Source organism: Astyanax mexicanus, chromosome 6 (genome assembly GCF_023375975.1).
Source record: "Astyanax mexicanus isolate ESR-SI-001 chromosome 6, AstMex3_surface, whole genome shotgun sequence".
Lineage (NCBI taxonomy): Eukaryota > Metazoa > Chordata > Actinopteri > Characiformes > Acestrorhamphidae > Astyanax > Astyanax mexicanus.
In genome coordinates this window covers 53310299-53336789 of record NC_064413.1, presented here as the reverse complement: position 1 = coordinate 53336789, position 26491 = coordinate 53310299, and the positions used below count along the sequence as shown (strand labels likewise).

Sequence of the window (26491 nt, the reverse complement as noted above, 5' to 3'; positions counted from 1 at the left end):
TAAAAAAAAACTACTTAACTCTGGTTGCAAAATTGACAACATGGTGAAAAATTTATATGGTGATTTTATTTCTACAGAACCAAATGGAATAGAAGCATGGTGTCCATAGTTACTAGTGCATCTAAAAAAATAGAATATCATTTAAAATTCACTTTATTTTAGTAACTTAAAAATGTAAAAAAAAAAAAGGAAGTTTAAAATGTTTTATAAGATTTTTTTAGGGGTCATTTTTGGATAATCATCAACAATAAAAGAAATAAACGCTTAAAATAGATCACTCTGTGTTTAATACATCTATATAATATATGAGTTTCACTCATTACTGAAATAAAGTAACTTTTCAATGATATTCAAATTTTTCGAGATGCACTAATACATAGTAAACATAGTAAACACTAGTAAACCAGTATAATAACTCTTTTAATAGCCAAGTATAGAAGATAAATTTACAACATCAATCTAATTGCACTTACCTCATCATGGTGTTGTACTCCTTTATCTTGCGATTGATGAGGTCTGTACTTGTGATCAGTGCATTCTGACAGAAAATCAATACAAAAGAGAGAAAACAGGATTTTAGGGAGAGAAACTGTCAATTCTTGGACTTTACCTTGACAGTGAGTGATGCACTGGAATGCAATGATGTTCCAGATGAACGTAAGGAAGTGTCAATAATCCTATTCTTCTTCATGGGCCCAGAGTAAAGAGTAAAAAAGGAGAATTTTACTGACTAATTTAGAGCAGAATGAGTTTAGCTTTTACATTTTATCTCACCCTAACAAACAGCTGTACACATGCATTTCTGGACAAGCTGAGAGAGACACAAGCAGTATCTGATGCAGGGGTGAGCAATATGGCTCTAAAATAATATTAGAATATTTCAGGGTATTTTTGTGATAATGATATTCTTGTCGATATTTTGCAACCAAATAATATATTTAAGCTTTTTTATTCTTTATATAAAACAGCCTCATACATTCAGAAGTAACAAAAAATATATAAATGTCCATAAACAGCAACAAAGCACAATAAAGTAACAAAAATCTATCACCAAACTAAAATACAGCTTTTAAAAGTAGTGCATGCATACAAACTGTAATAAAAAAAAATACAAAAAAAAACAAAAGTAAATGCAGTGGATTCTAAGCAGTATTTAATGCCATCACGTATATTTTCTATCAAAACAAAGTAATAATAATAATAATAATAATAATAATAATAATAATAATAATAATAATAATAATAAAAAGAATTAGAACACATTTAATGGAAATACGGAGAAAGTATATTTAATGTGTATTTTCATTGAGTATATTAAATAGTAAATGTACTTTAGTAATACTTTTAATGTTCTTAGTTACACTTCCTTTTCACAAGGGCGGACACAACAATTTCTAAAGCATTTCTAAAACCTCCAAATTTCCATAAAGATCATCCCACAGGAACATCAGGCTGCTCCCACACAAACCAGAAGCAAACAGATCATGCAATTAAGCTTTAAATGCAAACTAGTATCAATATACAAATATCATAAAAAGTAAAGCTGGTAGTCACTGTTGGTAGAACATCTATATACATACATATACACATATATATATATATATATATATATATATATATATATATATAAGCCAAACAGGAAATATATAATAAAAGCTGATATATATATATATATATATATATATATATATATATATATATATATATATATATATATATATATATATATATATATAATGAAAGCCGATATATATATATATATATAAAATAAACTCTGATATATATATATATATATATATATATATATATATATATATATATATATATAATGAACTCTGATATATATATATATATATACATATATATATATATATATATATATAATGAAAGCCGATATATATATAATGAAAGCGATATATATATAATGAATGTGATATATATATATATATATATATATAATGAAAGCGATATATATATATAATGAAAGTGATATATATAATGAAAGCGATATATATATAATGAAAGTGATATATATATATATAATGAAAGTGATATATATAATGAAAGCGATATATATATATAATGAAAGTGATATATATATATAATGAAAGTGATATATATATAATGACAGTGATATATATAATGAAAGTGATATATATATATAATGAAAGCGATATATATATATAATGAAAGTGATATATATACATAATAAAAGCGATATATATATATATATATATATATAATGAACTCTGATATATTTATAATGAAAGTGATATATATATAATGAAAGTGATATATATATATATAATGAAAGTGATATATATATATAATGAAAGTGATATATATATAATGAACTCTGATATATATATATATATATATATATATATATATATATATATATATATATATATAATAAAAGCTGATATATATATAATAAAAGCTGACTGAAGGTGACTGAAGACTGAAGGTGGCGTTGTGGTTCAGCCGGCCGCAGCTCCTCGCGTAGGGGAGGCCGACCACCGGCAGGCAGCGCGGCTCATTCTCTCCACGGAGGTGCAGCGCGACCGGCCTCGGACTGGCTTTAAAGTGTCAGGGGGCGAAGGTGGCAAAAAAGCTCCGGCCCGCGAGCTGCTTTCCCCGAGCCGGGGACGGTCTACCAGCGTTCATTATATATATATATATCAGCTTTCATTATATATATATGGAACCACACAGACAATAACCAAGCTGTTGTTTGGCCACACAACTGGGTCAGAGCATAAGTAAGTTACTATAAGTTTAAATGGGATCTCCGGTTGATCCTGTGTTTTACCGAATCCTTAAATAAACACTAGGAAAGCACGGTTTGACATGGCAGCTCAACTCTACGGATTTTATGATACAAAGCAAACTATGGGGTTTCGACGTGGTGATCCTGCCCAGGCATCCAATCGAGTCGAAGTCTGAGGTAAGACTTTTGTAGCGTTAGTTTAGCTGAAAGAAACGGAGATGCTGAGAGTTGAGTCTGACGTAGTTTAATGTAGACTAGTGGTAGACTGGGGAAAACCTGTAACACTGTGTCAGCTGCTCAAAATGCATTAACTATTCCACAATAACCGTCACCTATGATCTTATAGCATCACCACAGCAACCACCTTAAATACCAAGCCACAGCAACAACTGTCCCCTCTTTCAGATAATGAATTAACTTTATATACTGATCATTAATATGTTAAAATGTGAAAAATAATCAATCAGACCTCCTCGTCCAGGTTGCCGTTCTCCTGGATGGCTCGGATCCAGGACAGCATGTCCTCCCGGTCCTCGGCCTGGAACAGGTACTCGCAGTCGGAGGTGGTGAGGCGCAGGACGTTCTTGCGCTTGGTGTCGCTGTAGGAGATGTCGATCAGACAGGCTCTGATGCTGATGGGCAGCGGCTCGTCCTCGGTCTGAGAGCTGGCGTGAGTCTGAGCCTCTTTCTTATCCTTGTATAAAAACAGAGAGTGTCCCTGCAGCACGGCGTACATCTGCTTCCACGGCTTACTGCCCACACGCTGCGGACCACACACATATACATATTAATACATATCAGTTTTTAGAAAAAATAATAATCCGCAGAAATTGATAATATACTACTCTGAAATAAATTAAGAGACTACTTCAGTTTCTGAATCAGTTTCTCTGATTTTGCTATTTATAGGTACAGTACAGGCCAAAAGTTTGGACACACCTTCTCTTTTTCAATACATTTTCTTTATTTCCATGACTATTTACATTGTAGATTCTCACTGAAAGCATCAAAACTATGAATGAACACATGTGGAGTTTTATGTACTTAACAAAAAATGAGCTGAACCTCCACAGTCACCGGACCTGAACCCAATCCAGATTTAAGGTTTGGGGTGAGCTGGAGCACAGAGTGAAGAAGGCAAAGGAGCAACGAGTAATAAACACCTCTGGGAACTCCTTCCTTCCTTCAAGACTGTTGGAAAACCTTTCATTTCAGGTGACCACCTCTTTGGGAAGCTCATTGAGAGAATGATGCCAAGAGTGTGCAAAGCAGTAATCAGAGAAAAGGGTGGCTATTTTGAAGAAACTAGAATATAAAACATGTTTTTTTTAGTTATTTTACCTTTTTTTGTTAAGTACATAAAACTCCACATGTGTTCATTCATAGTTTTGATGCTTCAGTGAGAATCTACAATGTAAATAATCATGAAAATAAAGAAAACACAATGAAAAAGAGAAGGTGTGTCCAAACTTCTGGCCTGTGTTGTATTTGTTTGAGTAAAATGAACATTGTTGTTTTATTCTATAAAGTACAGACAGCATTTCTCCCAAATTCCAAATAAAAATATTGTCATTGTCATAACAAAAAAAAAGATGCAGAGCTTTCAGACCTCAAACAATGCAAAGAAAACAAATTTATATTCATAAAGTTTTAATTTAATAGTTCAGAAATCAATATTTGGTGGAATAACCCTTTTTTTATCACAGTTTTTGTGCATCTTGGCATCATGTTCTCCTCCTCCACCAGTCTTACACACTGCTTTTGGATAACTTTATGCTGCTTTACTACTGGTGCAAATGCAGTTCAAGCAGTTCAGTTTGGTGGTTTGATGGTTTGTGATCATCCATCTTCCTCTTGATTATATTCCAGAGGTTTTCAATTTGGTAAAATCAAAGAAACTCATCATTTTAAATGGACTTTATTTTTTTTCAGACCTGTATAACTTTACATGATCCGTAGCAGCTTCAATATGAACAAATCTTCCAATATGGCGCTCTACTTCAGGACTTCACAGCCTAGTGCAGCCTGGTCCTGTCTGTAATCGCCTTAAGAGTCTCTACTGTAGAGTGAAGGATTTCTGCTAGATTTATGAATCCCAGTGTGAGGATTTGATCCTACAGCTGGAGTGATGTTTCTGTACCTTGCCCTTGTCTGAGTTGAGCTGGCGGAAATGCAGCAGTCCCTCTTTAGTAGCATCGCTGAAGACGTCTGATGAAGAGTCTCTTCTGGAGCCGGAGTCTTCTGATGATCTGTCCACAGCCTGCAACACATCACACACAGATACAGCATCACTGTGTACGACTCCTAGACACTGCCTTCATTTCAGACTTTTCTAGAATGCTTTTCTACCCGCCAGAAGGACCTAGCTATTAACACTGTTAAAAAAAACTTAAAATTCACTCTCCGTTCTAGAATAATTTAGAATTCAGACTGTTCTAGAGTCACTCAAAATTTAGACTGTGTTATTCAATCTGTTCTAGAATGGTCTCTCAAACTTCATTATTTTACAAACATTTCCCCTATTCAGACTGTTATAGAATTTGTTCAGAATGAGAACCAGAAGAGAAGCCATTTCTTATTATGCAAAATATATATTCTTATTCTCAGCAAGATGATGCTGCAGCTCTTTGGAGGTGGTCTGTGGATTGTCCTCGACTGTTCTCACCATTCTTCTTCTCTGCCTTTCTGATATTTTTCTTGGCCTGCCACTTCTGGGCTTAACAAGAACTGTCCCTGTGGTCTTCCATTTCCTTACTATGTTCCTCACAGTGGAAACTGACAGGTTCAATCTATGAGACAACTTTTTGTATCCTTCCCCTGAACAACTATGTTGAACAATCTTTGTTTTTAGATCATTTGAGAGTCGTTCTGATGAGCCCATGATGCCACTCTTCAGAGGAGATTCAAATAGGAGAACAACTTGCAATTGGCCACCTTAAAAACCTTTTCTCATGATTGGATACACCTGGCTATGAAGTTCAAAGCTCAATGAGGTTACCAAACCAATTTTGTGCTTCAGTAAGTCAGTAAAAAGTAGTTAGGAGTATTCAAATCAATAAAATGATAAGGGTGCCCATACTTTTGCATATTGCACATTTTCTGTTAGTACAATAAACCTCATTTCAATCCTGAAATATTACTGTGTCCATCAGTTATTAGATATATCAAACTGAAATGGCTGTTGCAAACACCCAAATATTTAGAACTAAAAATTATTAAGATTAATAGGGGTGCCCAAACTTTTTCATATAACTGTATTTGCTCATACATAGTTTCGAATATAAAATCCTATGAGTTTTTTTTTCTTTTCTTTCCCATGTTTCTGTCTGGACTGGCTGTAGAAACTTTTGACTGGGATTCCGGACATCTTGTTTTCAATCACTTAACTATAATGTTGTCATGTGACCACTAGATAGTACAGACGGTGTCTCATATAGGCTCATATGAAGCTAAAAAAATAAGTATAATGGTGTATAGAAGCAGAAATGTAATGTCCTCATATGAGGACACTGGGTCTCAAGAGGATATGTATATATATTGTTTTTCTTTCTTTTTTTTTTAGAATTCAGACTCTTACCCTGTTCTAAAATGTGTGTAGTGTGTAGAAGTAACACAGTGTTTGTAATAGCTGTGCTCACCTTCCGTAACCCTCTCAGACCAGGGAGGTGCTTCAGTGATCTCCTGTAAATGCAGACAGAACATACGACATTACTTTAACATCACATGCATGCGTGACTGGTGTGATTTATTAACCATAACAACGCAAATAAATGACCATCAAATATATTTCCCTAAATACATTCTGCATAAATGCACTACGCCTGGCATTAAGCATGGAGCCAACAGGTTAATTCCAGTGCTATACTGGAATTATTTAGCAACCATAAAGTAACCAAAACGTGTTTTAGATTTTACATTCTTCAAAGCAGCACCTCTTGCTTAGATTAGACAGTTTTACACGTCTTGGCTTGATTTCTCAGTCAGTTTTATAAAGTAGAGTCACCTGGAATTCAGGCTTTCAGTTAACAGCTGTGCTGAACTCATCAAGAGTTAATTACTTGAATTTCTTGTCTCTTAATAAAGTGTTTGAGAGCATCAGTTAAAGTAAAGTAGTGAAGAGGTAGAGTTACAGGGATACAGTGAATAGTGAATATTTACATAATGTTCTATAATCCAGGTTATGAGAAGCAAAAACTACTCAAATAAGTAAATAAAAAAATAAAGTGTAGTCACTGGAACTGGCACTTATCAGTACTGCTTCAGGAAAGGAAGAGCCAGAGTTTCCTCTGTTGTACAGGATTAGTTCATCAGAGTTACCAGCTTTACCAGTACCAGTATTTTGCAGGATTCATACACTTTTTAAACAATACATTTCCATGATTTTTTATGACTTTAAGACAAATTTTCATGACCAAACGATCTTTATAACACTAGTGCAGACATGGACAAACTGTAATAAACTAAAATCAAAATTTATACCAGGTCTAAAATTAATTTGATTAAAAATATATATATTTAAGCAATGTTGACACATAACATTTAATAAAATGTGTCTAAATTACTTAACTAACTGATCTGGTGTATTTGTTACCTTTAAATAGCTTCTCTGTCAATAAATGAAAACCATTTGTAGAGCAAATTTCTATGACTTTTCCAAAACTTTCTAGGTATTTTTATTTTCCAAAACTTATCCAAGCCTGGAAATAGCTTTTTTTGAAATTTCATGACTTTTCCAGGTTTTTCATGACCGTATGAACCCTGATTTTGGTTTGTTTAACACTTTTAAGTTCCTCCATAATTCCTTATGTGTTCCTTCATAGTCTGAATCACTTCAGTACTAATTTACAGTGTAGGGAAAAAATAAATAAAACATTGAATGAGAAAGTGTGTTTGACTGGTATTGTACACAGTAGTGTATAATAAGCTCGCAATCTGCCTCTTAAAAAATCAGTTATTTAGATGTAAAAAGATGAACTGGGAGCTTACCCGCGTCCTTCCTCCCGGAAGTTATCCAATCCCTCGTCACAGGACTTGGATCGCTCTGTTTTGGTACCAGAATCTGATTCTAGAATCGTGAGTCGCAAAGAGTCTAAAATAATAAAAGAAAGCTTAATTAGTTAAAGTTTAACTGCAGGTTCAGTACTAGTCATATTCAGTTACTATGGCAGATTTATACTGGATTTAATACACTCTATAATTCTTACTATGAGACTGTATGGAGTATATTCACTATAAATTCATACTGGACTTAAAAAAAAAAAAAATATATATATATATATATATACTGTGTAATTCTTACCTTGGTCGTGGGAGAGCTGGCGGCGGATGATGGCGGTTGGGGAGGTGGGGCTCGGGGGGATGGTGGTGATGACCGGAGTGCTACAGATGACCGCAGACGCAGGAATGTGGGTGTTATCATGGTCAACACTGGGACTGGATGGCTCATCTGCGGAGACAGAGAGTTATTTTATAGTAATTATTACTTAAATATTACACATTTTTCCTATTAATGCTAAGTCTACAGGTCCAGGTGTACAGATTAATTGAGATCAGTTAATGTTTATAATACCACAGTTAGTTCCGACCCGGTAATGCACTGTAACCAAAGCTCTCCATGTACACATACAGGTAACCTAGCAACGATGCAGCGCTTACAAACCAAATACAAACCAAATGCGATATCATTGAACACCACTTTGAGACGCTGGATCCCATAGAGGCACAGTGCAGAAACGCCATGTCTCCAATAGGCGGCGCAGACAAAGACATGGTCCCACAAATAAATAAGCCCAGTGATTTGAAAGTACGCATTATTACACACATTATCAGCCACCAATATCAAGTTAACAGTTGTTATTAATAAAATAGAAGCTTAAGTGTATAAATTTCCAGATAGCAAAGAGTATTTTAAGCTGAATGTAAGGTGGACTCTTGTAATTCCCCAGGTCTTGCCGCTGGGGGGCGCCGAAGTGAACAAAACTTTAATTCTTAAAAAAAACATTTTCTTTCAGTCAAACGAGCGCTGGGCTTTAATCTACACAGATTTCTCTCCTAAAAACAGTTTATTTGGGTGAGTAAAGTGCTTCTGTTTATTTACAGTAAGCTTAGATTTCCACAATGTTTACTGAAATAGCAGATAATACAGAGCAGCTACAAACAGAGCAGCTATGGAACTATTTTAAATGGCGGAGAGTTTATAACCAAACAGATCAAATTTTCTCGTCCTCTTTAACTCAAAATCTGTTAATAAACAGTGATAATTAAAGTGTGGTATAATCACAATAATACACTCGAGGTTTGTGCTATAATGTGTAATATCGGCACTGCTGTGCTGATCTACTCTTTACTAAGCCTGTGGCCTAGTGCCTACGACCGCATCACAGCAGTGCCAATATTACACATTATAGCACGAACCTCAAGTGTATTATTGTGTATTATTAAGTGTAGGCAACATTCACACTGATACTGACATCAGTTCAATCGAAAGAATAAAACGTATTCTGGTTTATTTAACAGATTAATTCTGCATGTGTTTCTGTATAGTATAATGTAGTCTTCAATATTAATATTAATATAATTTACAATCTAAAAAATCATAAAAAGAAAGAAAACACTTGGAATGAGAAAAGGTGTGTCCAAATTTTTGACCGGTTTTGTATATGAAATAGAAAAATTAAAGCTGGGCAATAGGGCAATATTTTATTGTATTGTGATTATATTTATACATTTATGCCATTTAGCCATTGATGCTTTTATCCAGAGTGACTTACAAGGTTATTTCTGTTACAACGCAGTGTTATTGGAGTTTTGCCCATGGACTCTTATTGGTGCAGCACAGCATCCAGTCACCCATACTGGGAATTGAACCCCTGTCTCTTACATCTCTGAGTTTCTTCACCTCGTGTTTAATAAAATAGCTTTTTGTCCACTGCTGCGCACCGTAATTGCAATTTGGGTGTGTGTTTCCATGGAGATCCATGTTAAAAACACAACAGCGAGTGGAAATGGAGGAGCTACTGAACGCTGCGATGTCATGTGAACCAGAAAGCCTCGAAAAAACTCACTGATCCTCCTGTTTTTTCAATTGCAGTGCGGATGCAAGAGTTTTATCACTAAGTAGAAATGTGAAATAGTTTTCACAGACGTCCCTCTGAAAAACTAATCCCCTAAAACCATTTTATGCCACTGAATTGCAATCCAACATTTAACAACAGCCAACCAACCAATATTAAACAAACTAACAACCCCATTAACCACATTCCATTCAACCATAATGCAATAATACCTGGTTTAGTGGTTAGTCTGCTCCTGCACGTCTTTCCATCACCAGTAACTAATAAATAAAAGCCACGTCTCCTCAGCAGCCTCATACTGATCCCCCACAGTGCAGCCAGCATCTCCTCTTTAGATACACTCACTGCTGTATTTTATAGTCCTAATGAAGCAGGAGGACCAACAGCAGCACTGAACTCCTGTGTGGAGGAGTTAACCCAACACCAGCGCACTGACCACTGACTACTGAGCACTGACCGCCAGTCATTTACACATACAACACCACCCACTCTCATATACAGGTGCATCGTATAAACGTATACTTTACTATATATGTATTACACACAGAGTGATCTATTTTAAGCGTTTATTTCTTTTATTGTTGATGATTATGAAGCTTACAGCCAATGAAACTCAAAAATTAGTGTCTCAGAAAATTTCAATTATATATAAAACCAATTGGTACTTTTGGCAGTGCGGGCAGTGTGCCAAGTCCTGCTGGAAAATGAAGTCCTGCTGCATCTCTATAAAAGTTGTCAGTAGCAGAGGGAAGCATGAAGTGCTGTAAGATTTTGTGGGGAAAACAAAACTGCACTGACTTTAGACTTGATAATAAAACACAGTGGATCAACACCAACAGATGACAGACATGTCTCTCCAAACCATCACTGATTTGAAACCAGTACTTTTGCACTTTTTACTCAAAGAGTAAAAAGCTTGAGTTGATACTTCTTCAACTTCTACAGAAGTAATTTAAACCCTAGTACTGTATCTATACTTCTACCTTCAGAGTAATGAATGCAGACACTTTCCTCTAATGTTCTCACAGGAAGGCTCCTCTACAATCTAGTAGAAAATCTGTAGTAGAGACAGTTACTCCAACAAGAGAAGAATACATTTTTTTATTATCCTTGATTACAGAATTAATGGCATCAGACTATCATACATAGACTAGGAAATACTCAGAGAATGAGCCACAGACAGACAAATAAACTGAATGAAATGATGAACATGCCCTGGCTGGCTCTGAACCACAGTCTAGTCTACATCCTCTTATACTGGAACTGTACACACACACACACACACACACATTTAAAATACTTATAATTTATACTGCATTTAGGCATGAATAATTGTTATAGATAGTGTATACTTTAAAAGTACAATAATCTATGTATAGTAGGGCTGGGATATCACAATAAAAATCACAATATTTCAAGGTAATTCTGTGATAACAATATTTTTGGCAAAATAAATACATCGACATTTAAAGAAAACAATTTAAAGAATATATTACTGCATAAATACACTGCCTGGCCAAATAAAAGGTCATTACCTGGATTTAACTAAGCAAATAGGTAAAATATTCCCATTGTCTCTCCAAACCATTACTGACCATCAGTAAATTTAGCAGATTTTACATTTTTTACACAATTTTACATTTTATTTGTAAATGAAGGGATCAGATTCTGGAGGAAGAGTGGAGAGACACACAGTCCAAACTGCTTGAGGTCTAGTGTGAAGTTTCCACCAATCAGTGATGGTTTGGAGAGTCATGTCTGTCATCTGCTGCTGTTGATCCACTGTGTTTTATTATCAAGTCTAAAGTCAGTGCAGTTTTGTTTTCCCACAAAATCTTACATCATTTAATGCTTCCCTCTGCTACTGACAACTTTTATGGAGGTGAGGATTTCATTTTCCAGCAGGACAGTAGGCACACTGCCCTCACTGCCAAAAATACCAATTTTCAAATTTTCTCAGACACTGATTTTTGGGTTTTTATTGTCTGTAAGCAATAATAATTAATCAACAATAAAATAAATAAACACTTAAAATAGATCACTCTGTGTTTAATACATCTATATAAAATATGAGTTTCACATTTTGAACTGAATTACTGAAGAAAAGTATATTTTCAATGATATTCAATATATATATTTTTTGGATGCACTAGTATATGCATTTACTTTACAGTACAATGCAATTCAACACAGCCAGTGCTTCTTATCTAAAGCCACTTAATTACAGCTGTCAAACTGATTTCATGACCAAGTTCTTCTAAACTGAATGTGGTCAAAAGAACAGTACTGTCTCATCTGACTCAAACAGCAGTCTGGATAAGAGTCTGGGTGTAAGTAGTGTAAGTAGTGTAAGTAGGCTACAGCTCACACAGACAATACACCGCACTCTGCATTGTTTGAGAACAGGAGGAAGTGATTATTAATATTCAGACTTTTCCTGGATTTCACATCATGAATACCGTCAGTAGGTAGTAAGGGATTACCAAGAAAAGAGAGAGAGAGTGTAGTTCAGTCCTGACACGCCCTGCCTTTCAATTTACTGCCCTCAGTTCTGGCACAGTCTAACAACAACACAAACCAGCAGCACCAAAACACAGAGTTCTACAGTTTCCAGAACCTGTATCAGCCCAGATTGCTTTTCTATCAGACACAACACTATTATCCCCATTCATGCAGTTCTGCTCTCTTCCATTCAGGTTGTTCTAGACTATCCTCAGATCCAGACTGGTCTACAATGGTTCAAGAACACAGAAGAGGTCATTCTAGAATATAAGAGAACATGGAATAGCTCACTTCCATTCAGGCAGTTCTAGAATGGTCTCGCCCATTCGCAATGCTGCAGAATGGTTCTAGAACAATCTAGAACACAGAAGAGAAAATTCTACACCATTAAATAGTTCACTTCCATTCAGGCAGTTTTAGAATGGTCTCGTCCATTCACAATTCTGCAGAATGGTTCTAGAACAGTTTAGAACACAATCGAGACAATTCTAGACCATGAAATAGATCTCTTCCATTCAGACTGTTCTACAATGGTTCAAGAACACAGAAGAGGTCATTCAAGAATATAAGAGAACATGGAATAGCTCACTTCCATTCAGGCAGTTCTAGAATGGTCTCGCCCATTCGCAATGCTGCAGAATGGTTCTAGAACAATCTAGTACACAGGAGAGACGATTCTAGACCATGAAATAGTTCTCTTCCATTCAGACTGTTCTACAATGGTTCAAGAACACAGAAGAGGTCATTCAAGAATATAAGAGAACATGGAATAGCTCACTTCCATTCAGGCAGTTCTAGAATGGTCTCGCCCATTCGCAATGCTGCAGAATGGTTCTAGAACAATCTAGTACACAGGAGAGACGATTCTAGACCATGAAATAGTTCTCTTCCATTCAGACTGTTCTACAATGGTTCCAGAACACAGAAGAGGTCATTCTAGAATATAAGAGAATATGGAATATCTCTCTTACATTCAGGCAGTTCTAGAATGATCTTGCCCTTTTTACAATGTTACAGAATGGTTCTAGAACAATCTAGAACACAGAACAGACTATTCTTGACCATGAAATAGATCTCTTCCATTCAGACTGTTCTACAATGGTTCAAGAACACAGAAGAGGCCATTCAAGAATATAAGAGAACATGGAATAGTTCACTTCCATTCAGGCAGTTTTAGAATGGTCTCGTCCATTCACAATCCTGCAGAATTGTTTTAGAACAGTTTAGAACACAATTGAGACAATTCTAGACTATGAAATTGATCTCTTCCATTCTGACTGGTCTACAATGGTTCAAGAACACAGAAGAGGTCATTCTAGAATATAAGAGAATATGGAATATCTCTCTTACATTCAGGCAGTTCTAGAATGATCTTGCCCTTTTTACAATGCTACAGAATGGTTCTAGAACAATCTAGAACACAGAAGAGACTATTCTTGACCATGAAATAGATCTCTTCAATTCAGACTGTTCTACAATGGTTCAAGAACACAGAAGAGGCCATTCAAGAATATAAGAGAACATGGAATAGTTCACTTCCATTCAGGCAGTTTTAGAATGGTCTCGCCCATTCACAATGCTGCAGAATGGTTCTAGAACAATCTAGAACACAGACGAGACAATTCTAGACCATGAAATAGATCTCTTCCATTCTGACTGTTCTGCAATTGTCTCTTTCACTCAGGAATTTTAAGAATATTCTTCCATTCATGTTGGTCTAGAAATGTCCTGCTTCAGAGTTCAGAGTTCTCTACTGTTCAGACTGTTCTAGAATGGTCTCCTCCACTTTTCACCACGTTTCTAGATATTCTAGAATATTTCTAGAGTATTATTTCTATTCAGGCAGTTTTATAATGGTCTCCTCCACTTAGGCATTTCTAGATGTTCTAGAATATGTCTACAGTATTATTTCTATTCATGCAGTTTTAGAATGGTCTCCTCCACTTAGACGTTTCTAGATATTCTAGAATATTTCTAGAGTATTATTTCTGTACAGACAGTTTTAGAATGGTCTCCTCTACTCCTCCTCCACGTTTCTAGATATTCTAGAATATTTCTAGAGTATTATTTCTATACAGACAGTTTTAGAATGGTCTCCTCCACTCCTCCTCCATGTTTCTAGATATTCTAGAATATTTCTAGAGTATTATTTCTATACAGACAGTTTTAGAATGGTCTCCTCCACGTTTCTAGATATTCTAGAATATTTCTAGGGTATTATTTCTATACAGACAGTTTTAGAATGGTCTCCTCCACTCCTCCTCCACATTTCTAGATATTCTAGAATATTTCTAGAGTATTATTTCTATTCAGGCAGTTTTAGAATGGTCTTTTCCAATTAGGTGTTTCTAGAATGTTCTCCATATTCATGCTAAAATTGTCTCTTCTATTAATGATGTTGTAGAGTGGTTCTAGTACAGTCTAGAACATGGAAGAGAACAAGTAAGAAATCTCTTCAGTTCAGGGTTTTCTTTTCCACTCTTTCCCATTCATGCTGTACTAGAATGGTCTCTTCCATTCACAATGCGGCAGAATGGGTCTAGAACAGACTGGAACACAGAAAAGACCATTCTCCAAACCCAAAACCACTGATTTTAGAAACTTCACACTAGATCTTAAGCAGTTTGGACTATGTGTCTCTCCACTCTTCCTCCAGACTCTGCTCCCTTGATTTACAAATTAAATTATAAAAATAAAATTTTTGCAGTTTTGTGGAGATGTGGATTTCATTTTCCAGCAGGATTTAGCACACTGCCCACACTGCTAAAAGTACCAATTGGTCTTATATAATATAGTTTTCATTAGCTGTAAGCCATAATAATCAACAATTAAATAAATAAATGCTTAAAATAGATCACTCTGTGTAATACAGCTATATAATATTTGAGTTTCACCTTTTTTTTTTTATTACTGAAATAAAAAACTTTTCAATGATTATTTATTTTTTTGAGATTCACTAGTACATTGCTCTACAATGCTGTTCTCCATTGTCATTACTGATAAATGGAAGAACACGGACACGGACACAAAATATAATTTTTACTGACTAAAACACAGTATTACAGAGAATATACAAATTGTATTCAACTTTTTTTTATAAAACACCACATTTAATTCATGTTACTCACAGTGCTTACAGCTCAAATTATGCAGTTTGTGATCTCGATTCAATAAGTTAAAAAATCTAAAATATTTCATCTTAAAACACAGGACACTTTGCTATAACTGTGATTGAAGGGTTAAACGGTGTAACTAAACAGAGCGCAGTGTGCTAATGTTTGGTTATGCTGAATCACCTGAGGCCTGTCCTACCTGTTCCAGGTGCTGGGTGCTGAAAGAGCAGGAATCTGAGCTGAGAGCTTTAGCATTTCAGGGGGGAGAAAAAGAGAGGGTGGGGGGTAACAGGGGGCTTCCTCCTTCCTGCAGCCAGAGGCCGAATCTGTCACTAACGTCACAGTATCTGTTCCATGCTCTGCTGCATTATTATGTAATGTCTCATCAGCGAGAAGCTGACGGTCCCTGGAGCTGACATACAGTTTAGAGACGCTCCCTAAAGCATGTGCACTGTAACCCCTCATCAAACAGCCCGCAGAAGCCCCGTCACGCAGCATGACGTGAGCTCACACGCGGTGCGTTTGCTTATTTGAGGCATTCTGGTTCTTGTGAAAGTCACGGCGGGGGATTAAACCACTCCATTTCCTTGTGTCAACAGAGGTCACTTCATTTCCATCTGCAACAACAAAACCTGACCACAAGCATCACTATCACACAGCTCATCTCACCCTCCCTGAGAGACAGGAGCATCATAAAAAAGTGTTTTTACCTGTTAACACAGGGTTAAACAAACACTATACAGACCAATGTGCTGAGAAACATTCTGCAGCTACAGGAGCTTTTTATAACACCCCAATCTAAACCCATATGCATTAGTGTAGAGTCGAGAGTCTTCGAGCTCCAACACTGCACACTTTTAAATCCAGGCTAAAAACCTTCATGTTTGATCAGGCCTTCAGCTCCACCCACTTTTATTCCAATTCATTTTGTTAATTTTCCTTTTATATATATATATATATATATATATATATATGAACGTTTGAGTTATATATAAATGTTGTGTATCAAAAGTGCTATATAAATAAACTTGCCATCCATCCATCCATCCATCCTTTTCATTAAACCCCATTCTAAACCCATATGCATTAGTGTGGAGTCGGATCTGTCTGTCTGTCTGTCAGTCTGTTTTTATTACACCCCATTCTAAACAGTCTACCTTTCTGTCTTTTTGTCTGTCTGTCTGTCTGTCTTTATTACACCCCATTTTAAACCAAGTCTATCTATCTGTCTTTTTGTCCGTCTGTCGTTTTGTCTGTCTGTCTGTCTGTTTTTATTGCACCCCATTCTAAACAGTCTACCTATCTGTCTTTTTGTCTGTCTGGCTATCTGTCTGTTTGTTCGTCCGTCCATGCATCCTTTTTTATTACACCCCATTTTAAACCAAGTCTATGTTCTTGTCTGTCTGTCTGTCTATCTATCTTTTTGTATGTCTGTCTGTCTATCTGTCTGTCTGTCTGTCTGTCTATCTGTCTATCTGTCTGTCTGTGTGTCTATCCAAACATCCATTTATACATTCATCCATCCATCCTTTTTTATTACACCCCATTCTAAACCAAGTCTATCTATCTATCCGTCTGTCTGTCTGTCTGTCTGTCTATCCATCCATGTATCCATACATCCATCTATCTTTGTAGTTATATGGACATATGTACACATATGTATTACACCCACAGGATCTTTTATTACATTCTGTTCTAAACCCATAGTAACTATATAATTTGCATATATATATATTGAATCACATGCCTCATTTATGCTGCGGAAAAACGCATTAAAAAGAGAGACTAGATACGACTGGACAAACTGCTGTCCATTTTGGATGAAGATGGACACCCACCAGAGTAACCAAATGTCACAGAGTTGCTCCACATACAGAGTGAGAAGATTCTGTGTTCCGACATCTGTCCATATATATGTCTGTCTGTCCATATATATGTCTGTCTGTCTGTCTGTCTGTCTGTCTATCTGTCTATCTATCTATCTATCTATCTATCTATCTATCTATCTATCTATCTATCTATCTGCCTAAACCTCATCAACACAACGGCAACATAATGATGAGAAAAACACAGTCTCAGCTTTCAAAAACAGTTATTTTTAAAACAGCTCCAGTAATGATGATATAAAATACCCAGAGCCCTGACAGACTTTCCACAAACTCCCATTCCCACACTTCCTCAAACTGATACAGAAACATACACACACTCTTACACTAACTGCCTGAGGAGAGACTCTAAAGCTCTGTTTTCTGGAAAACACCATCACTCATACACCTTTAAAACACTCACAGAGACTTCACAGAGCAGAAGCAGTGATTCCTGCAGTATAATCACTGAAGGGAATGATATACCTGGCAAAGAAATACAGTGCGCATTAAAAGTTTCCCTTCCCATTCAGTGCAGTACCGGTCAAACACCCTTTCTCATTCAGTGTTTTTAATTATTGTAGATTAATATTAAAGGCATTAAACAATTAAGGGACACATATGGAATTATGTAGTAAATCAGCAACCATTGTTCAGCACCTCCAGGAACTCCTTCCTTCAAGACTCTGAGAAAACTATTTCAGGTGACTCTCCCTCATGAAGACACTGAGAGGTTTATGGGGTGGTCCTGATGAGAGCCAGTTTTATCATAATGTTTTTGACTGAAGTTCTTGAAAATTTCTGGATTGACTGAACTTCAAGTATTTATCTCTTGATGAGTTCAGCACAGCTGTTAACTGAAAGCCTGAATTCCAGGTGATTCTACCTCATAAAGATGACTGAGAAAATCCAGCAGAGATGTGAAAAAGTGTCAAATCTAAGCAAGAGGTGCTACTTATATTTTACTAAGAATGTAAAATATAAAACACTTTTTTTCTGCCTGGTAAAACACTTTATTTTGTTTACCAAATAATTGTTTTTTTTTTCATAGTTTAGATGATTTTAATATTAATCTACAATGCAGAACATTTTTTAAATAATGAAAAACCACTGAATTTAAGTGTCCAAACTTTGGCGTGGTACTGTACTTACATTCAGCAACTACTTGCATTATTTTGTAATTTTTATCTTTAAGGGTTTATGATTTTGATGACAAATCAAGTTTAAACCAACTAATATTATAGATATTACACTAATAACAACAGAAGGTGAAGTAGATTAGCTCTTACCGATGAAGGGAATGGAGTCCAGCGAGTCTCCGAGCTCCGCTGAGCCCTGGTGCTGATCCCCGAGCCGCTGTATGCTCATGTCTCGCCGGGCGTCGTTGGGCAGCCAGCAGGTGGGCGTGTCTCCGCCCCTCTCTCCATCATTTACGGCCTGGATGTAGGACGGGTGTCGGAGGGGCGGGGGTCCGGATTTGTCCCGCCTTAGCACCACCACCGTAGCGTCCGCTCCCTCTATCCCCACCCCCTCCCTCCCGCCGGCCCGGCACTGCTGCCTGCGGATCACCGGCCGCTGCAGGACCGAGGCGTCGAAGCTCCGGCACATGGGCAGGTCTCTGGACTGCTGCGTCCACTGGGTCTTCTGGGGTCGGACCCCGAGCCCCCCGCTGCCGGCGGGCTCCTGCAGGCTCTCGGTGCGAGCCCGGGTGATGGTGGAGGGGTGTGCGCCGGGGGGGACGTGGTTAGGCACTGGGGCGGCGGCTCTTTGGTCTTTGGACAGCTCTGGGAAGGCGCCTCTGCTGCTGCCGCTGATGCTGCCGGTGGCGGCGGCGGCGTGTAAGGAGGCGAGAGCAGAGGAGACGTAGGACGCAGGTGAGGTATCTGCAGGTACGGAGGATGGGGTGGAGAGGGGAGATGGCTTTGGAGTGGCAGTGTTCCCCAGACTCTCTGCTCTGGAGCTCAGCACTGAATAACGATAAAAATAATAATTATTATTTTACTTCTGTTCATTCATTTATTGTTTGTTCTTAAATTCTTAAAGAGTATTAAAGAGAGTTCATTCTGCTTTTGTTGGACCATTTTTTTTATAACCCACTCATTAGGACTGCCCCTTATCACTAGTGATACCCCAACACACCAGGAAGTCAGACTCCACCTCTTTTTGAGCTGCTGCTGATAGCTTTAGCATTGCCGAGTAGCATCACAGCGCTAACACTCGGAGGAAAGCACAGCGACGCAGCCTTGTGCTGATCCACATCACCCTAGGAGTGATGAGGGGAAAGAGAGAGTGCCATCTACTGTACCCACCCAGAGAGAGCAAGGACAATTGTGCTCTCTCAGGGCTCTGGCAGCTGATGGCAAGCTGCATGATCGGGATTCGAACCAGCAATCTCAGCACAGCACAGTGACGGCACCTTAGCCTGAGCACATTCTACTAGATTCTACAGGAGCATGGCTGCGAGGATTTGATTGCATTCAGCCACAAGCGTACACAGTTCCACCGTATAACCAATAGTGCTTAAACTACATTGATATTTTTCCTATTGAATTTCTTGAGCATTAGTAGGTGGAGCAGAATGTATGCAGATCCAGTAGATCCAATAGACGGTTTTGGTTTTATGGCATTCCAAAGAGGTTGTTTCTTCAATAGAAAAAAAACAAGAAAAATAACAAAACTTTTTTCACGTTTCCCATTTCTTATCTTCAATTGTTTGGTTTATTTGTATAATTTTTTACTCTATTTTATTGATTTATGATTTTTTTATGCTTTTGTTTGTTTGATCGATTGTTGTGTTACACAAAGTAGCTTTACAGCAAATTAATAATAAGACAATAAATCTAAACTAAAATAAAAATACTAAATAAACAGAGGATTTGTATAAAAAGAATAAATGCAAATAAATAACATTCATATAAAAAGCAGTGTTTTTCCATTACTGTGTTTAATATCAAACATCTCCAAATCTAAAATATACAGAGACCAATTCAGTTTCTGAATTGAGAGTCCAGAAATCAATATTTGGTGGAATAATCCTGGTGGTTTTTAATCACAGTTTTTTTTCATGCATCTTGGCCTCATGTTTTCCTCCACCAGTCTTACACACTGATTTTGGATAACTTTATGCTGCTTTACTCCTGGTGCAAAAATTCAGTTTGGTTTGATGGTTTGTGATCATCCATCTTCCTCTTGATTATATTCCAGAGGTTTTTAATTTGGTAAAATAAAAGAAACTCATCATTTTTAAGTGCTCTCTTATTTTTTTCCAGAGCTGTATTTCTTATGGAGTTTAGTACAGTGTAGTGTGGTGTAGTTACTTTGTAATAAATAACGAGATGTAAGTATAAGATGAGGACACAGATCAACACAATGTACAGTAAAATGTGAAATAATGGATAAATGAGTGAATAAATAAATAAATGAACGCAGTAAATAAACAGCTGTACCTTTAGAGAGGAGAGGAGTGACGGACAGTCCCGGGTAGCTGCCCCCGTACCCGGTGCTGGGGGGCCGGTGTGGGTGGGACACTGTGCGTAAAGAGCCGGACTGCCTGCTGCCCCGTGCGTCCGTGTCCCCGGAGCAGCCCCGTCCCCTGTCCTCCGTCTCCGTCCGGCCGTACGTCCGTCTGTCCTGCAGCAGCCTGTCCGTCCCGCTGTCTCCGTGCCGGCTGAGGTAATCGCAGGACCGCGCCCGCGGCTTATTCACGCCCACCGGCACCAAGGGCAGGGCGTCCTGCGACACGCTGCGGGGCCAGTCTCTTGAACTTGTCCCCCGCTCACCCCCACCCAGCTTCTCCTGAGACACGCTGCGCAACGGCAGCGGGACCCTGCAACCGGGGGCGGAGCAAAATCACAGATTATTAAGTGTTCAATAAATTATGTAAAAATACATATTCAAATTTCTTATTACATTATTAATTCAATTACTTAAAGAAACTGTCTAAAAAACTACAATACCTAAAATCAAAAATGCTATTACAGTTATTAATTCAATTATTAAAGGAAATAAAGCTTGTAAAATGAAAAAAAAAAAAAAAGACAAATTATGAAATATTTATGATTATACTGCTGGAGCAGTATTAGTATTACCCGCTAAGCGCTGACTTTTTGGCCGTTCAGAGGTGAGCATTATCGGCATGTAGTCAGCTGCTAACCCCGGCTAGCACTGCTGGAGCGGAAGTGCTTTACTCACCCAAATATACAGTTTTCAGGAGTGAAATCTGTGTAGATTAACATCCAGCTCTTGTTTGACTTGTCTGACATGTCTACATTTTTTTTGTTTTTTAAGAATTACAGTTTTGTTTACTTAGCTTAGTTTAGGCGAGACCTGCTGAATTTGAAGGGAAACATGACGACACCCCTGTTCCTTACTAGTGTTGCATAAAGTGCCTTATAATCCGTCGTGCCTTGTGTATGAAAATAGACCAGAAAATAGAGATTTATTGATAGTGCGCCTTAGGGGTGTGCCATATCGTATCGTACCCAATGATATCACCAACATTTTTGAATATGGTGAACGATATTATACCCTTAAATATGGTGCCATATCACCCACCCCTAGTTATCACATCAGGGTTCTACATTTTTTTTTTTGTTTTTTTTTACTGTTTTTAGCAAAATAAAAAATTCACACTGTTCTCATTTCCCATTATATATCTACTAGAGACAGATTATATCTGTCCAATATCATTTATTTTACTTTAATCCTGAATATATGGAGATATTTGGAGTGCATTATTATTATCAGAATCATGAGATTCTGGATCATTGACTTCTGTTACAAATCTGATAGATTCTTGTTTTTTTTTTTTTTTTTTTTTTTTTTTAATATCTCAGTTATCGTATGCAATAATAAAATGTAATTTTCCTTTTTGTTGCGGTAGTGTATTCTTAAAATCATTTTTTAATTCAGTGTTTTTTCATATCACCAAGATTATCGTTACAACCCCAACGACAATACCAAGAAATATCATGATATTAATTTAGGGCCATATCGCCCACCCCTTGTGCACCTTATAATTGTACTGTATGTTAGCTCTACCTTGTACCGATGTGACTGCGCTCGTGAGATGCGCTTCTCCTCCGGATCTGAGCTCCGTTAGCACCTTTCCCCGGCTCCTCCTCCTCCTGCTGCTGCTCCCGCTGCTGCTGCTGCTGCTTGCTGTACTCCCCCGCCGCCGCCCTCAGGCTGTCCAGACGCTCCTGGATGGTGCGGCAGCCGTACATGTAGAGGCGCTTGTTATCGATGTACTCCTTATAGGTGGTGTAGTTCCTCCAGTCGATGTTCTGGTGGGGGGAGCAGGGGGAGGTGGTGGAGGAGGGAGGGGAGGGGGTGTAGGGGCTGGAGGCGGGGGTGGAGGTCGCTGGGGGTCTGAGGGACTGGGTGAGTACTGGAGCTGAACCGGCGTAGACGGCAGGCACTGAGACTCGGCCGGGGGTGTGGTGGAGCTGAGATCCTCCAGCAGTAGAAGCAGAAGCAGTGGTGTGAGCTCTCGGACGCTCGGACGCTGATTCAGTCGTAGCCGGGGTGAGGGGGGCGTACCTTAAACATAATATTATATAGAGTTAATTACAGGTAGACATTCTCTAAATAAGCATTACCCGCTAAGCACTAGCCATTCGGCCATTCAGAGGTGAGTATTATCGGTCTGTAGTCTTATTCTTTATGTTTATTTGGGTTTAGTATTCTAATGTTATATAGAGTTAATTACAGGTAGACACTCTCACTGATCACTGACTTTATTATTAATGTTTATTTGGGTGTAGTATCCTAATGTTATATAGAGTTAATTACAGGTAGACACTCTCACTGATCACTGACTTTATTAATGTTTATTTGGGTTTAGTATTCTAATGTTATATAGAGTTAATTACAGGTAGACACTCTCACTGAACACTGACTTTATTAATGTTTATTTGGGTTTAGTATTCTAATGTTATATAGAGTTAATTACAGGTAGACACTCTCACTGACAGATCACTGACTTTATTCTTTACGTTTTTTTTGGGTTTAGTATTCTTATGTTATATAGAGTTAATTACAGATAAACACTCTCACTGATCACTGACTTTATTCTTAATGTTAGTTTAAATTTAGTATTCTAATGTTATATAGAGTTAATTACAGGTAGATACTCTCACTGACAGATCACTGACTTTATTAATGCTTATTTGGGTTTAGTATTCTTATGTTATATAGAGGGAATTACAGATAGACACTCACTGATCACTAACTTTATTCTTTATGTTTATTTGGGTTTAGTATTCTAATGTTATATAGAGTTAATTACAGGTAGGCACTCTCACTGATCACTGACTTTATTCTTTATTAATGTTTATTTGGGTTTAGGATTCTAATGTTATATAGAGTTAATTACAGGTAGACACTCTCACTGATCACTGGCTTTATTAATGTTTATTTGTGTTTAGTATTCTATTGTTATACAGAGTTAATTACAGGTAGGCACTCTCACTGATCACTGACTTTATTCTTTATGTTTATTTGGGTTTAGGATTCTAATGTTATATAGAGTTAATTACAGGTAGGCACTCTCACTGATCACTGACTTTATTCTTTATGTTTATTTGGGTTTAGGATTCTAATGTTATATAGAGTTAATTACAGGTAGGCACTCTCACTGATCACTGACTTTATTCTTTATGTTTATTTGGGTTTAGGATTCTAATGTTATATAGAGTTAATTACAGGTAGGCACTCTCACTGATCACTGACTTTATTCTTTATTAATGTTTATTTGGGTGTAGTATTCTAATGTTATATAGAGTTAATTACAGGTAGACACTCTCACTGAACACTGACTTTATTCTTTATTAATGTTTATTAGGGTTTAGTATTTTAATGTTATATAGAGTTAATTACAGGTAGACACTCTCACTGAACACTGACTATTAATGTTTATTTGGGTTTAGTATTTTAATGTTATATAGAGTTAATTACAGGTAGACACTCTCACTGATCACTGACTTTATTATTAATGTTTATTTGGGTTTAGTATTCTAATGTTATATAGAGTTAATTACAGGTAGACTTTGTGTATATGTGTTTATTTTAATGTTATACATTATTTTATGAATAATTACCTGTCCTCCTCTGTTCTGTGGCTGGGAGTAGATCGAGCTGAAGGTTCCACTGGTTCCACCGTGGTCCTCCCCGTCTCATTATACACACAGACCACAGTCTTGGAGACCTGCCATTAGGGAAACACATATATTTACAGGTTTACTACAACATTTAAAATATAAACTCATCATCAAAGAAAGAGTTATAAATAGTTAAACCCAGAAGGAAGTGTTTGATTGCAGTGCTATTCGCAAGAAAGATAAAAGTTAGCAGGAACAATAAATTATTAATCATTTACATTGGTGTGGGAAGTCTTGGACATGTTTATTGAGCTTTACAAAAAGACAGATGTCTTAGCATTAAGTTGTAGAGGTTCCTAATGGAGTCATGTGATAATTCATGAATAGATCTTATTAATACTAAAGCCATACAAACTATAAAAAAACATATAGAATTATTTAGCAAAGAAAAAAGTGTTAAACAAACCAGAATATGTTTTAGATTTACTAAAGCACATTTAGTTTTAAGGACAGATCTTCACACTCTTGGCTGGATTTTCTCAGTCAGTTTTATGATTTAGAGTCACCTGGAATTCAGGCTTTCAGTTAACAGCTGTGCTGCTGTACTCATCAAGAGTTAATTACTTGAATTTCTTGTCTCTTAATAAAGTGTTTGAGAGCATCAGTTAAAGTAAAGTAGTGAAGAGGTAGAGTTACAGGTATACAGTGAATAGTGAATATTTGAGTAATGTTCTAATCCAGATTATGTGATCGCTGATTTGAATTCTGTTCATGCAGCTTGCCATCAGCTGATGAAGCCCTGAGAGAGCACAGTAGGGCTTTCTCTCTCTGGGTGGGTACAGTAGATGGCACTCTTTACTCTCATCACTTTTAGGGTGATGTGGATCAGCACAAGGCTGTATCTGTGAGCTGCTGTATCAGAACCGAGTCGCTGCGCTATCCTCCAAGTGTTAGCGCTGTGATGCTACTTGGCAATACTAGTGTTGGGGCATCACTAGTGATAGGGGGAGTCCTAATAAGTGAGTTGGGTAATTGACTGTGTAAATTGGGGAGAAATTAGAGAAAAAATAAAAAATAAAATAAAGAAAAATGATGAAACTGGCTCTCATCAGGACCGCCCCAGGAAAGGAAAAGCGAGAGTTTCCTCTGTTGCATACAATAAGTTTATCAGACTTACCAGCCTCAGAAACGGCAAATTAAAAGCTCCCCAGATAAGAACCACTATAGTATTTAGGTTTGTTTAACACTTTTAAGTTACTACATGATTCCTTATGTGTTTCTTCATAATCTGGATCACTTCAGTATTAATTTACAATGTAGGAAAAAAAACATTGAATACAGAACTGCTGGAGCTTATATACAGATCTTAAAAATTAATATTGAGTGTATAATCAGTCCAGTAAAATCAGTATTAAGGGTGTATCACTACATGTGAGGGGGATGGAGGTGAAGGGGGGACGGGGATCTGTACCTGTGAGGAGGATGGAGGTGAAGGGGGGACGGGGATCTGTACCTGTGAGGAGGATGGAGGTGAGGGGGGGACGGGGATCTCCACTCTGTAGTTTATCTCAGGATTAGAGCGTCGTCCCGCGGTGAGGGAGGTCTCAGGGTGGGCAGGGGGGTCTGACGTCTGGGCCTGGGTCATCCCCGAGACCTTACACTCTATCCGCGGGTAGCAGATGGGCGGAGGCTCGGGGATGTTCCGAGCGTTCCCGCTGTACGCTTCATTTCCTTTGAGGTACGCATCTTGGGAATACGCCTGCAGAAGAAAAATAGTTTACAGTATATATATATATATATATTCTTATTTGTAAGTCGCGTTGGACAAAAGCATTCGCTGAATGAAATGTAATGTAAAACAGATACAAATCCTACCACTCAAACCACTTTAGGAGGTGGCCTGAAACATGTTTAAAAAATATATGAATACCACCACTCAGATCACTTCAGGAGGTGGTCTGAGACGCATTTTAAACTCTTATTTGTAAGTCGCTTTGGATAAAAGTGTCCAATGAATGAAATATAATGTAAAAAAAAATACGGGGCGCCGAGTGGTCCAGCGGTCTAA

The 26491-nt window shown here is 37.3% G+C and overlaps 1 protein-coding gene across 6 annotated transcripts in view; it reads right to left on the bottom strand.

The window, feature by feature from the left end:
* LOC103034540 (rho GTPase-activating protein 21) overlaps positions 1-26491 on the bottom strand; it is a 197964-nt gene that overhangs the window by 27986 nt on the left and 143487 nt on the right. For all 6 annotated transcript variants that reach the window (XM_049480866.1, XM_049480865.1, XM_049480861.1 and 3 more), the window contains 11 exons: positions 25937-26182; positions 24424-24530; positions 22364-22864; positions 20770-21149; positions 18613-19290; positions 8070-8216; positions 7757-7859; positions 6409-6451; positions 4911-5030; positions 3240-3533; positions 474-538 (listed from right to left, as the gene is read on the bottom strand). In XM_049480866.1, coding sequence (XP_049336823.1) covers positions 474-538; positions 3240-3533; positions 4911-5030; positions 6409-6451; positions 7757-7859; positions 8070-8216; positions 18613-19290; positions 20770-21149; positions 22364-22864; positions 24424-24530; positions 25937-26182 — 2684 coding nt within the window. The remainder of the gene's footprint in view (positions 1-473; positions 539-3239; positions 3534-4910; positions 5031-6408; positions 6452-7756; positions 7860-8069; positions 8217-18612; positions 19291-20769; positions 21150-22363; positions 22865-24423; positions 24531-25936; positions 26183-26491) is intronic.